At 40.5% G+C, this 13,308-nt stretch overlaps 1 protein-coding gene across 1 annotated transcript in view; it reads left to right on the top strand.

Moving 5' to 3' along the window:
* RB1 (RB transcriptional corepressor 1) overlaps positions 1-13,308 on the top strand; it is a 76,585-nt gene that overhangs the window by 230 nt on the left and 63,047 nt on the right. The window contains exons 2-5 of the mRNA XM_005482383.2: positions 172-289; positions 10,175-10,287; positions 12,224-12,358; positions 13,262-13,300. Of these exons, the coding sequence (XP_005482440.2) occupies positions 172-289; positions 10,175-10,287; positions 12,224-12,358; positions 13,262-13,300 (405 nt within the window). The remainder of the gene's footprint in view (positions 1-171; positions 290-10,174; positions 10,288-12,223; positions 12,359-13,261; positions 13,301-13,308) is intronic.

Genomic DNA, 13,308 nt, shown 5'->3' with positions numbered 1-13,308 from the left:
GTAAGCGGCGCCCGGGCTGGGGGCGGGCGGGCCGGCGCGGGGCTCTCGGCGCCCGGCGGTCCGGGCTGTGGGGCGGTGGCACCCGGGGCGGCTCCGGCAGCGGGCGGTGTGGGTTCCGTGGTCGCCCCGCGGTGCCGTGTCCCCGCTGGCGATGTGCGATGCTTTTCCCAGGGTCGAGGTGGGCGAAGCGGACTTCGTCGTGCTCTGTGATGCGCTGAAGGTGTCGGAGAGCGTGAGGGAGAAAGCGTGGAAGACGTACGAGAGCTTGTCGGCAGCGGACGGAGCTCTGGTGAGTAGCGCTGCTCGTAGCACCGCTCGGCAGCAGAGTTCTGTGCCCCAGCTCACAAACTGAGCCAAAACTCCGCTGCAGCGGCCGCCGAGGGTCCCACGGCCAAAGCTCATGTACTGTGACTTAGCTTTTTCCAAGTGAAGGTAGACTTGGAAAGAAGTGGGATGTTGCCATGTTCATGTCTGTGTAAACTAGCTTCTGTAGATCGCCCTTTTTTGTTAATATTTTGTGATAAAGGTACGTGCTCAGGAGTCCTTTTAGGTTACTAACAAGTGGCAGTAGAAAACAGCGAGCAAGCGATCAGCTAATTCTTTGAACTGCAAGTTATTTCAAATATGTCTTAGTCAGCTTTATACAGGCAGTCTTACTGCGTGTTTCTGTGTATTTTTTCCCCTCTGCATCCTTTATGAGGCTGCAGAAAGGGTATGGAGATTACTATTGCAGAGACAGGAATGTTTCCTTTTTTTGTTGTATAATGTTAAACCTGTGCTTATTGTTGAGGCATTTCCGTTCGAAGTTAGTCATTGGGCATGTGTAAACAGATTAATAAAGTGTTAGGGCCTTTCTTGATTTTTGCTTTTCCTTCTCCTCAGTTTGACTGCTGTGTCAACAAGCTGGCTCAGAGAACAGCTATAATACAGCTAAATCATGGCAGAAGCTTTGTTAAAGAGTCCGGATGCAGTTTTATAATACCCAGCTGGGGTAATATTCCCGCAGTGGGCACTTGCGTTGATGTGCATGTTCTGACTTCTGCTTACCCTTCTGCAGCTTGAGCTGTCACTACTAATAGTTTGTAATCTGTGTTTTTTAAACTGCAGTGTGGATATACCAGCTCTTGATACATTCACATCATGGAGTAATAACAGCATGGAAGAGAGACTGTGCACAGCTCTTTCAGTAACAGATACAGTTTCTGGTCATGGATGTTCATGGAAGCATTTACCTAAAAGCATAGTTGATTTCCCCTGAAAAATGAAACAGGAGTAGTCAGGTCCCTTGACTGAAAAAAAGCAGGGCAGGTTGCAGTATAATCCTGAAAATTTCATTTCACAGGTAAAGTTTTGTTTTCACTGATCATTACTTAGCAGTGGCCAGATAAGGTACATGGTGTTTGAAACCTTACAGCATCTGATTGCTTCCTTTACTTATTCAGAACCAGATCTTCATTATGATATATAACTAATATTTGTTGTCTTGCAAGTAAAATTGATTGTTGAGAGCCTTTCAATGTGCAGGGGAAAAAAAATCTACATTATATTTCAATCCAAGGCCTTTCCCTCAAACTTAGAGATGTATCTGCAGGGTGTTGAAATGAGTAAGCTGTGAAGTGTGTGCCTCCATGGGGATCTGGAAGGTGCTGGAGTTGCTACTTCTAGCTGAGAGCAGGCTTCATCTGACTCTGAAGTCGAGCAAGTTTACAGCCTGGCTAATTGCTGCTTCTTTTCCCAAGTCAAGCTGCTGTGGTGAGCCTGGCTTCTCAGGATGACTCTGTAGTTCAAGTTGCAGGGATTCAGGAGGAGGCAGCTCTTTTCTTCCCTCTGGAAAGGTGTTATGTTGGAGGGGCTGTCCCAGGGTTTGTCCTGCAAGCACCAGCTGCATGTGTTTTAATCAGTGAGGTTCAGCAGTAACCTGTTCAGTTCTGAGCTGGAGCAGAAGCTGTGTAGCAGCTTTCTCTCCTCAAGCAAAAAGTTAAACAGCAGGCCACCAGCTGAGACAAATACTTACCAGAACACTTCTGTTTTGCAATGTAGTTGGTTTGACTTGAGGAAGCTTAAATCAAAAGGCTGCTGATGGAAATAGAGGTGGCATCCAAAAGTCCCCCTCTCAAGCCATTTACAAAGGACAAAGACCTGAAACCTTGCCTTTCTTGGCTCACTGGCCTTATTTCATTGTGGTTGATGTTAGAATTGTGCCTGCCAGATCTCTGAGGATGTGAAGAGCAGTTGTAGTGGTAACTGGGAAGCAGTGTGGCTCAGACTTTAGGTACTGTGGTAACTGGCAGATGTGGTTTGGATGCAGTCTGAACATCTGCTGTATCCTTGCTCAGTGAATGTTTAGTGACTTGAGAGGAAAACATCTTGTAGTTCTGTCCTTTTTGAGTTGCTCAGGGTGCGTGTGCAGCGACTCCACAAATTGGGTGCATGTGGCTTAAAAGTATAAAGCAATTATTTTTGGCAGGCATATACACAAAAATTTCTAGAATGTAGTGACCTACCAGCCTAAATGTGCCTGTGCTTCAGTGAGATATTTTACTGACCAGGTAGGCATCAGCCAGGAGGAGAGAACTTATCTGCTGCACCCTGGAATGAATGCTAATGCCTACTGGAGCCACTGTTTTTTTTTCCTTCAGGATGTCACACCTTTCCACTCTGATATATTTTCTTTTGAGCATTTGAGCTAGTAGTGATGATACTTTGAAATTTCAGCTTTCTTATCTTGCACTTCCTTTCCATGCTCTGTAGCTTTCCTTGCAGTGCTCGCCAGTTATCTGTGTCCGCAGCCTGTGAGTCAAGGATGTACAGATGCACCCTCTTCCAGCTGGGCTGTGAGTCCTTGAAACAGCTGAACCTCTTTGAGAGGTGTGGAGGAGGAGGAGGAGGGTGACGAGAGAGATGGTAACACAACTTTTCTGGAAAATGCGGCTGACCTGTAGTTGTAAAAACCTGATCTGCAGAGGGGGATTGTTCAAAAGCATCACAGCTGTCTGTTAAATGTGTTGTTAAATATCCTGGTGTTTTCCTTCGTAGTAGGAGAATATTAAAGCTTCCCTCTGTGACAGCCAAGTTTAATGACATTCTTCTACAATAAAATGGTAACTCAAAATGTCTTAGAACCCCAAATGCTGAATCAGCACTCTTGGTGTGTGGGCTGAAGGAAGGTATCTGATGTGTAATCAGAAAGATGTTTCTTTTTAAATTCTTTTGCTGTCTGGTGAACTCCCACACAAGCTTATTGTGAACATGGAAGTGTTTATCTAAACAAGAGCTTTTCATTGGTGTCATACAAATATTTTTGTTCTCTCTATCATTTCTTTATCAAACCAAGCTACCTAGATGAACCGAATCTTTTAGAGCTGTGGTTTTTACAGTCTTAGTTTCAAAACTTTTACACACTTATTTTTATGGCTTAACATTGGCTCTGATCCTTGCTTCTCTTGTACTTTTAATTTTTTGTAACTCTCCTGAAGTCTGTATTATGAACCAAAATGCTTATAAATTCTAGATGGAATGAATAGATTTAGTGGAATTACTGATGTACCTTGGTGAGCAGCAGGTGATTGTTGGTGTAAGGGATATTAGAAGCAGTCCAGGAAGCCATACTAATACTGCTGTGAAGAAGCTCAGGGCATTTGTTATGTTCTGCTACTGTTTGTTTTGGTAGAGAGCAGCAAAATGAGAATCTCAAGTAGAATATGGGGTGATGCAAACAGGAAAGAAAAGCTTGAGCAAATTGTTGCTGAATATATTGGAAAGAACCCATGTGAGGAACAGGATGATTTGGTGACTAAATTGGAACCAAACTTTTCCAAAGAAAATGAAAGTGGTTTATGAAGTTGATAGAATTTGGAGTCTGCCAAGGACCTTAAGGCATTAGGGTCTGCTATGCTTCGAGCTCATCAGCTTAGTTAGCTGTAGTATGTGGGGCGTGGGTAGGAGCTCCATTTTTTTTGTTGGCTGTTCATAGCACTGTTTGGGAAATGTGGCTCACTGTTCTGCTGCTGCAGCTCAGCTGTTCAGAGTCAGGAATTCCTGAGCCATTTTTATCAAGTATTTGTCTAACTCGCTATTTAAAAAATTGTTGTGGTGCAAGATCTGCAGTCTGCATAGTTGGGTTTTCCTAGTTTAGCTTTATTTCCCCATTTATTTTTTCCCCCCAAGTACTGTGCTAATTTGTTTCTGTTGTAATTCAAGCCAGTGGTGTAAAATTCTGTACCAGCCAATTCTGTACCCCATGAGAGATGTATTATTGCTGCCTTTTCTTTTCCTTCAGAAAGTCTCTAGCATATGAAGATGTTCTAGGCATATTTTCTTGTCTCTAATTACTTTTCTTGTCTCTAATTACTTTTCTTACATCCTGAAATTCTCCCCAACTGGTATGCAGATACTGCAGAGCACTTGATTTGTGCAGGAGTTGAACTGCTTTCTTAGTGAAGAAATTAACAGGTAAACTGTTGCTTAAGTTGAGGAATGAAGTAAAGACTACTGAAATATGGAAGGTTGGTCTGCATAGACCAAAGAGTTCATGTTCAGCAGGCCAAGTGTCCCCAGTCCATAAAATTTCACATTTAAACTGAAAAAATTCCTTTTGGTTGTGGTTTCTTATTAAAAAGAGAATATTTTAATTGGTAAGCCACCTCATCCTCATGTTAAAAGGCAGAGAGTCCTCTTGTTTTTGACAAAAGCATGAAACACATATGAGCTAATGAAGTATTTTCTTTCTAGACTTTGTCTCTAATTTATAGAACTGTAGCTGAACTGAACCTGAATCCATTGAAACTTTGGATGGATGAGCAAAATTACAGATATTTTAGGATCCTCTGTTATTAAAAAAAGAAGAGCTACTGAAAGTCCCAAAACAAACAGATCATCTCCATGGCCTCTTGCTGATGATATTCAGTATCTTAGCAGCAGATGGGCTGCTTGTATGTGCCCTTGGATTTGAAAAGCTCAAGCAACAGGTGTAGAGTTTCTTTTTTTACTCATCTTCTGCCTATCCTGAGGAGAGATTGATGACTTCTCCAGTCTTGCTGCATGTAAAAGTGTAATGGGAACTTTGCATATCAGATGGACTATTTTTACTACTTCACTACTTTCCATTGAATTCATTACTTTCAGCTAGTATTTTATTTGAATTTGATCTCCTCTGTTGTGAACTAATAATAATCTTCTGTTCCAGACAACGTTCAATAGAAAATTTAAATCTGGTATTGCTGAAAAAATGAAGGATCTGTCTTTACACAGAACTTCTTATATGTAGACAGGGCTTATAATGGTCACAGATTTTTTTTCCCCCCCTGGGGTATTCTTCCTGCAGGTTTTTATTCTGAACAGTTTTCTATTGTCAGAGCTTCTTGAGTCTACTCTCCAGTCATCTTCCACCCACTGTAATCAGAAGCATGTAAAGTCAGTAAATGGTTTGAGTTGGAAGGGACCTTTAAAGGTCACCTCGTTCCAACCCCCTGCCATGGGCAGGAACAACTTCCACTAGACCAGATTGCTCAGAGCCCCATCCAACTTGGCCTTGAACACTTCCAGGGATGAGGCATCCACAGCTTCCCTGGTCAGCCTGTCCTGGTGTCTCACCACCCTCACAGTAGAGAATTTCTTTCTAATCCTGATCTAAACCTGCTCTCTTTCAATTCAAAGCCATTTCCCCTTGTCCTATTGCTACATGTCCTTATAAAAAATACCTCTCCAGCTCTCTTATAGCTCCCTTGAGGTACTGGAACATGCTCTAAGATCCCCCTGAAGCCTCTTCTTCTCCAGTCTGAACAGATCCAACTCTCTCCAGCCCCCTGATCATCTCTGTAACCTCCTTTGGACTATCTCTAACACATGTCTGTGTTCTTATACCATCAAGCTAGTTCTCTATATTGATTGGAATGTAGTAACTGAGATTTTTATATTAGGAAGCCAAGTTCCATATCTTCCTCTTCAAAAGTCAGGTGCTTGATATTTGCAGTGAGACATCCTATATCCCATTTGATTCAAGTATCCATCTGTGTTTGCATGTTTTTTATGTGCATTTCCCTTGACCTTCTTTTACTCAACAGCGTTTGAAGTTTCTATTCCTGGGTCACTTTTGTAGGCTGTCACCAAAATTGTTATCAGTGTTGGCAGAAGAGTAAACATCTCTAACTGCATACTAGAGCTGAGACTTCCTGTGACCATCTCCTCCTTGGGACTGATTAACACTGGAGAGCCTCTGGAGGCAGGGAACAGAAGTTATTCCTGTTAGTGCCCTTTAACACCTTTCAGCTACATTTGGAAAGAAGAGAGGCAAGAATCCCATTTTACAATAATTAAATGTTGGATGAGCATTTTAAGCTAATGACTTCTCCCAGGTTGTTTTCACTAGATTTAAATAAACTAGTCATCTGGTAAAAATCAGATTGAATAAAAGTAATGGTAAGTCCAGAATGAGAAATGTTTTGTAAGAGTTTTAGATCTTTTCCTACAGAAAACTAAATTGATTCAACAGAACATTGTCCAGAGTTATAGCATGGGTTCCTTGGAATCCTAAATAAAAGGTGATAAAAAGAGAAAGAAATCTATGTGGACTGCTAGATGCTAAATAATCTTAGGGCTAGTGATTAGTATGTATGCTTTGCTTCATGATGAGTTGGATTAAGGTCACTGCAAGTCATTTTACTGAAACTGAAGGACAGCCAAGGGCAGATGTTGAGCTGTTGTCCTGCCCATTTTCTGTAGTGATGCCATATCAACAAAGATCTTGAGTCAGACTGGTGAAGAACAAAAACCTCAGAAATTAATTTCTGGCTATGAATTTGTCTTCATTTCATTCCCTTCATTTCATTTAATTTCTTCAATGCATTCCCATGCATCCAAATCCCTCTGAGATGAATCATCTGCTTTGGCTGTAAACAAAGCAAAATAGTTGAAAGAAGTGATGCTGCTGTGTTTTTTGTTCAGCAGTCATCTTTAACTCATAGGAGAGAAGAGAACTTTGGGAGGGAAGGGGTGTGAAGAGAGAGTTCTTATGAATGTGATTTGCCAGGAAGACATCATCTTATTTCTTCTCCCCTTCCCCTGCCCCATGATGTTTATATTTGTTCTGGTTTCAGCTGGAATAAAGCTGATTTTGTTCCCAGTAGCAGGTATGGTGCTGTGGTTTGGATTTAGCATATGAGAATGTTGACAATGCTGATATTTTAGTTCTTGCTAAGTAGTACTTGCCCTAAGTCAAGGACTTTTCATGCTCTGCCAGTGGGCATGCACCCAAAGATCTGGAGAGACCATGGCCAGGACAGGTGTCCTGAACTGGCCAGAGGGGTATTCCATACCAAAGAACATCATGCCCTCTATATAAATTGCATTGGAGTTGTGCTGGGATTGTTGCTGATTGCTGCTCAGGGATGGGCTGGGTGTGGTGAGCAAATGTATTGAGCACCACTTGTTTCTGTTGGGTTTTATGTCTCTCTCTTTCATTTCCATTGCAATTATTATTAATGTTGTTATTATTGCTGCATTTTATTTTGGTCCCGTTATTAAACTGCTCTTTTCTCAAGCTGTGATGTTTTCTTTCTGACACACCTCCTCACTATGGGGATGAGAAGTGAGCAAGCAGCTGTGTGGTACTTAGTTGCTAGCTGGGGTTAAACCATGGCTATATTTATGGATTAAAGTCACTGGAATTTTCATGCATGGCTATGGCAGATACCTTATTTTCTGAGAAAACCTGTGTCTTTGGTTGTTTTAACCAGCAGCAGCTGGTGGGATAGTCCCAGTCTGGTGCTCTTTCATGTTTTCCTCTCCTTCCTGTCTCAACTATAAGGCAGGCATGCTGAGGTGCTGCTCACCTTTTCTTTGCTACTAGGAATAAAACCCCAACCCACAATCTATTTATCTTGGGTTGTGTGTAATTTTTCTTGTTAGGCCAGCAGTCAGCCAACATCTTGTGCTGAGGAGAAGTTGTCCAAAGCATCCTGTACCTTCAGCAATGGGTGTGGGAGTAGTCCTGATACTGGAGTTTGGCCATCTGTAATGGTTTGAATCTCATGGATGGCTGGGCTGCCTCTGAGGCTGCCTTTTTATTTAATGCTAGAAACAAATTAGTTATTATCCCCACCCACACTGCACAAGGAGTTTAAAGGTTGTTCTTGCAAAACCATACCTCTCTGGTATCAGTTAAAGTATTGCTGTGGCCTTCTAGCACTCATCCTGCCAGAGCCGAGCTAGGCTGCCCAGGAAAGCTGGGCTTGTTTGCCTAGCCAACAAACCAGGAACAATTTCATTGCTTGGTGGCACTCAGTCCTCCTGCCCTGCAAGATGTTGTATTTACAGGACAACATCATGGCCTGAGTTTGCAGGAGCATGGAGTGAAATGACCTTATTTAATTAACAAGGTCAGCTGACTCCAGGGGCCAGGGGTATGCTCAGTGTGAGTAATCTTCCCTCTTCGTAGTTCACTAGCTAGCATTAACCTGCATAATTTGTTATATCCCTTTGTATATCAACAAATGCATCTCAGGCTGTTAATAGCTTATTTCAAAGTAATTTTCTCTTGTGCAAGGAGATGTGATTTGTAGAAACACTCAAATAGGAATGCAGGAAGAAAATAGTGACTTAAATAATTGTCAGTTGTCACACTGTTGAGGGAGGCTGGTTAGTTTTGTATTGAAGCCTGTTCTATAACTATTAACAATTGCACAAGCTAGTCAAAGTTTTTCTTCTTTGGAGAAAGCCTCCAGCCACTCTTCCCTGTTTTATAAATGCTGTTCCCAAGAAAGACACAGAGCAACTGTCACCAAAACAAAACAAAATGTTGGCAGTATTAGTGAAATTGTATCATTTATGGGCACAGTGGGTTATTGGTCATGGTTACACTGCTGAATAAGCAAGGACATGAGTGGATGCTGACAGTGCAGAGGATTTTGGAGCAGGTTTGGAAGACTGCATAACATGGAGTGAGCTTGGTCTGGTGCAGTCTTACTCTTATTACCTTTGGGGAACATTTTCTAGAGTGAGCAGGCCCCTGCAACTTGCACTGGTGTTGTCTAGGAAGTAACTAGGTGGAGTGATTGGGGAAAGGATAAAAAAGTAGGCCGGGGAGTGGGCTAAAGCTAGGCAGTGTGGAAGAGCAGGAATGCAGTGTTTCCATTCCCTTGCTCCTGGTGCTCCATTTCACCTCTGTCCTCCAACACATGTCATGTCCAACCTAGAGCTGTGGAGAATGCATTCAGATCCTGCTCCCTTGCTGTGGGCCTGGGTGGTGTTGCAGTTTTATTTACAAGGATGCTGGATATCTGAAAAGCATTTTACAAGTTTGCTATTTCTGCGGTTCTGGCCTGCACCCATGCCTAGTTCTGTCTTCAAGATAGCTTTGTTTCCAAAACTTGGGATATACATGCTTAAGGGTTTTTTTCCCATGATTCTACAAGTCATTGCTCTTCAGGAGTTTTCCACTGGGTTGCTGTTTTGGTGGAAGGGTGTTGGAATCTTAAGTGATACCTGTCTGGCTTCAAGTGAATGGCTTGTGAGCCATCATCAGGAGTTCTGCTCCATGTGGATTCCATGTCTGTCATTGTGGGTTGGCTTCTTTTGATGAAGGATGATTGGTTATAACTTGCACTTTCTAAATAGCAGAAAGCAGACCTTAAATGTAGATGTATGGTAGGAAAATGGCTGGAAGTGCTTGTTACCATCAAACTTTACTAAGCAGAGATGGGTTTGTGGTTCAGCAAACCACGGTGATGAGTGGTTGACACAGTTGTACTCATTTATGAGTGTTTATTGCCTGTCATTGTAAAGATTTCAATTTTGTTTTTATGGTTTGGCTTTTATCCTTAACTTTGTGTGTTGTTATGATCAAATATGGTAATTTAGGAAAAGAAAAGAAGAAATCATTACTTCTGCTCTGCAAAAACATTCCATGGAAGCAAAGCTTGTATTTTGAAGCTTTGCTGAATTGTATGGGTAAAATTGATCCTGTACTGTAGGAATAAAAGTTGAAATGCTCAGTCTTTTACTTGTATTGTGAAACCTGGAATGGTTTTCTGTTATAAAATAATTGGCTGTCATAGTCAAATGTTTGTTTGAGGATGTTTTGTTTAACCATTTCCAATCATGTTTGGACAAATTGTCTTCCATGCATTACCCATTTCTGTTGATTAATAAAAACTCTTTCCTCTCTTTTTTCAAAAAGGCTTGCAACACAAAGAAAAAGGAAACATGGGGTGTATGTATCTTTATTGTAGCAATTGATCTGGATGAAGTGACATTTACTTTCACTGAGCTTTTGAAAAGTATAAAAATGAGGTAAGTGAGTTTAAGTGTGTGAATTTAGATTTTAACAATTAACTTGTCAACATTTTTATGAAGGGAATATTTTTAAGGCATAGTGAATCTTTGTACAGGTCAGACTAGTTGATTTTACAATGAAAGTTACTTACAGAAATGATGAATATACTGGTAAACTAGAAGTTGGGGGAGGAGTGATATTGTTTGATTAATCTCTGGTTGACTTTAGTTGAATCACTCATCTCATTGTTGTTCTTGCTCTTCCTAAAGTATGCATTGGTTCAGGTTGGTGCAAATTGCACTTAAAATATTTCTTTATTTCTTTCCCTCTATGATTTTCCATAAAACCTTTTTCCCAGCATTAGGCTTAGGCTAAATCAAGAGGTGGGGAAAAGTAACATTACTCTTCAAACAGTTTACCAGCATGCTGCTCTTTCTCAAACATTTTAATGCCTAGCTAAACTTTGTATAGTTCATATACTCTTTCATATACTCTTTTATTTGGGGGTGTGTTACTGTTGTATTGTATATTAATTAATTTAATAATACAGAAATTAAGATTATAGTATCTGCTTTTAAGGTGAATTTAGGTGAGAACAGCAACCTTGTGTTACATTCATCTAAGGAAAGGATTCCAGTGCCATCTGCCTGGAACTGTGCCGTGTGTGGGAAGCAAGTGCAGGAGCAGAGCCTCTCAATGCTCTAGGGCAGGAGGCCAAGTCCTGGCAATAACCTCAGGCTTGGGCCAGAATATCCTTTTCCTTGAAGTCATCTGTTATGGTTAGGCTTCTCCATGCCTTCTTCTACCTTGCATCATCTCCCAAAGCAGGGTCAGGTCCGATGTTTTGACTTCATCTCTTCAGTGTTGACTGCCTTGGAACCGTGTGAAATCCAATTGCGTTTGTGCAGCGACGTCCAGCATGTTCCACCCTAGTTCCACAGACAAATTGTGCTGAAAAGTGAGAGACTTTTCCCCTTAGGGTTTCAAAGAGTAAGCTGTTACTCTATGGTTGTGATGCAATATTCAATTGCTTATGAGCCCTGGGCTTTTTCTCAGCTATAAGGTCAAATTGGCAGAGATTTCTACTAGCCATCCTCTAGAGCCTTCAGATGTATTGGAAAGATCTTTTATTCCATCATAAGCGTTCTTAAATGAGCTTTTGACTGGTTTTGTGTTTTGTATCTTTAATCTGACAAAGATCAAAAAGTCTCTCAGAATATTACATTCTGATAAAGGATGAAAATATATTTGATACAGTTGAAATAGTTGAGAATATTTGATAGCTTCCTCCTCTTTAATTTTTAGCATTCTGCTCATTTTACTTATGAATGTAACAAAATGCTTCCTTGGTGGCCATAATATTACATGAATGAGTAGGGAGAGCTTTGATCCCTTGTGTAATATTTCCAAAGGGTGGAGATGTCCTGTTGAAAGACTTGAAATTCTATATAATTCAATGCATTCATCTCAGTTTTCATTCATAAAGGTCTTTCTTTAGCATGGATGGAGCCAAGGTTCATGTTCTTAGAGTAGTAGGAGCGTTTCTAAAGCAGAGCAGGAGAGCTGAGAGGCGTGTGCTGGATATTTGTGGTATTACCAGCACTGCAAGAACAAAGGTGTGTCTAGTTAGCAGATTCTGACTTCCAGAGATAATATCTGTGCTAGGCAGGAAAACTTTCCTTCTGTGGTAGAGCCTGGATTGTGAGATAGCTCTGAACAGTATTCCTGCTGTCTGGAAAATGTGAAGGTGGGGCTCAAGGTAAACATGTAATGTTTCTCAAGGCAAGGGTTCAGTCACTGGTAACAGTAGTAAGAACATGCTGGAGTCTAGTGAAGTAAGGCAATGGGTTTTCATGGAGATGTTTTTATTTTCTTTTTCTTAAGTGCTATTTCAGAATACTTGTTTTCACAAGTTATGATAATGTGCCATCTTTTTTTTTTCCCTTTTTTCAGTGTATGCACATTTTTTCAGTTTCTGAAAGAGGTGGATGTTAACATGGATACTGTAAGCACTAAAGTTGATAGCACTGTATCAAGGCTGAAAAAGAAATACGATGTATTATTTGCACTATACCACAAGTTTGAAAGGTAGTGTATGCTTTTTTCATTTTGAAATTGATTTCTTTGTCTGTCAACATTTAAGTATTTGAATTTTTCGAACTGTGTGTTATAGGAGCCCATTTAAACTGTGTGGGCTAATATTTGCAGAACAGTGAAATTGAGCTGTTTACATGCATTAAATAAACACCTCTTACATTTTACTCCATAACTATCACAATGCTGTGTTAAACAACCCCCTTGTTGCAGTACAAACAGTAGTAAGACTTGCATGACAAGTGATTACTCACTTTAAACTTTTTACAGATATAAAGAGGATTGGTTTACTGTCTAAATATTTTTTTTTTTGCTTAACATTTTGTCTTCTGAATCACAAAAGATTCTCAAATATCTCTTAAATAACCTTTGAAGGGGGTAGGAGATCACCCTTTGGTGGTTTATAGAATGAAGGCACGTATATCCTAGTTTGTTTTTGCATAAACTGATTTTTTTCCTTGAAATGCTATGTACCTAGAATAATTGGGAAGCAACATTAGACCACAAGGCTTGCAGTGGCACTAGAGTACTAAAGATTTTAAATGCCCTTTTATAGTGTGTTTTGGGCGCCTGTAGTACACTTTGCTGTGTTGTACAAAACACTGAGTAACAATGTGTGTACAAATGTTGTCTTTCTGGAAGAAAGCAATTTTATTATACTAGGTTAAAACTGTTTTGCTGTCTAAGCTTTGACATAAATATGCAAGCAACAACATTATTTCAGGCTTGGCAGGGCTAGAGTTGATCTGTTGTTAACTGTTGAGTCAGCTTTTTGTTTTATAGTTAGAAAAATGTTTTGTGAACTGATGTCTTTTTTAACTACATTCAAGTCAAAGATACTGCATAGTTTGCTTACAGAAGCATGTTCAAAAATAAGATTTTTTTTTTATTTTCTAGGACTTGTGGCCTTATTTATCTGGAACAACCTAGTAGTGAGTAAGTTT

Source organism: Zonotrichia albicollis, chromosome 2, assembly GCF_047830755.1.
Source record: "Zonotrichia albicollis isolate bZonAlb1 chromosome 2, bZonAlb1.hap1, whole genome shotgun sequence".
In the NCBI taxonomy this organism is placed as follows: Eukaryota; Metazoa; Chordata; class Aves; order Passeriformes; family Passerellidae; genus Zonotrichia; species Zonotrichia albicollis.
The sequence above is the reverse complement of the archived record's forward strand: the minus strand, read 5'-3'. Positions and strand labels throughout refer to the sequence as shown.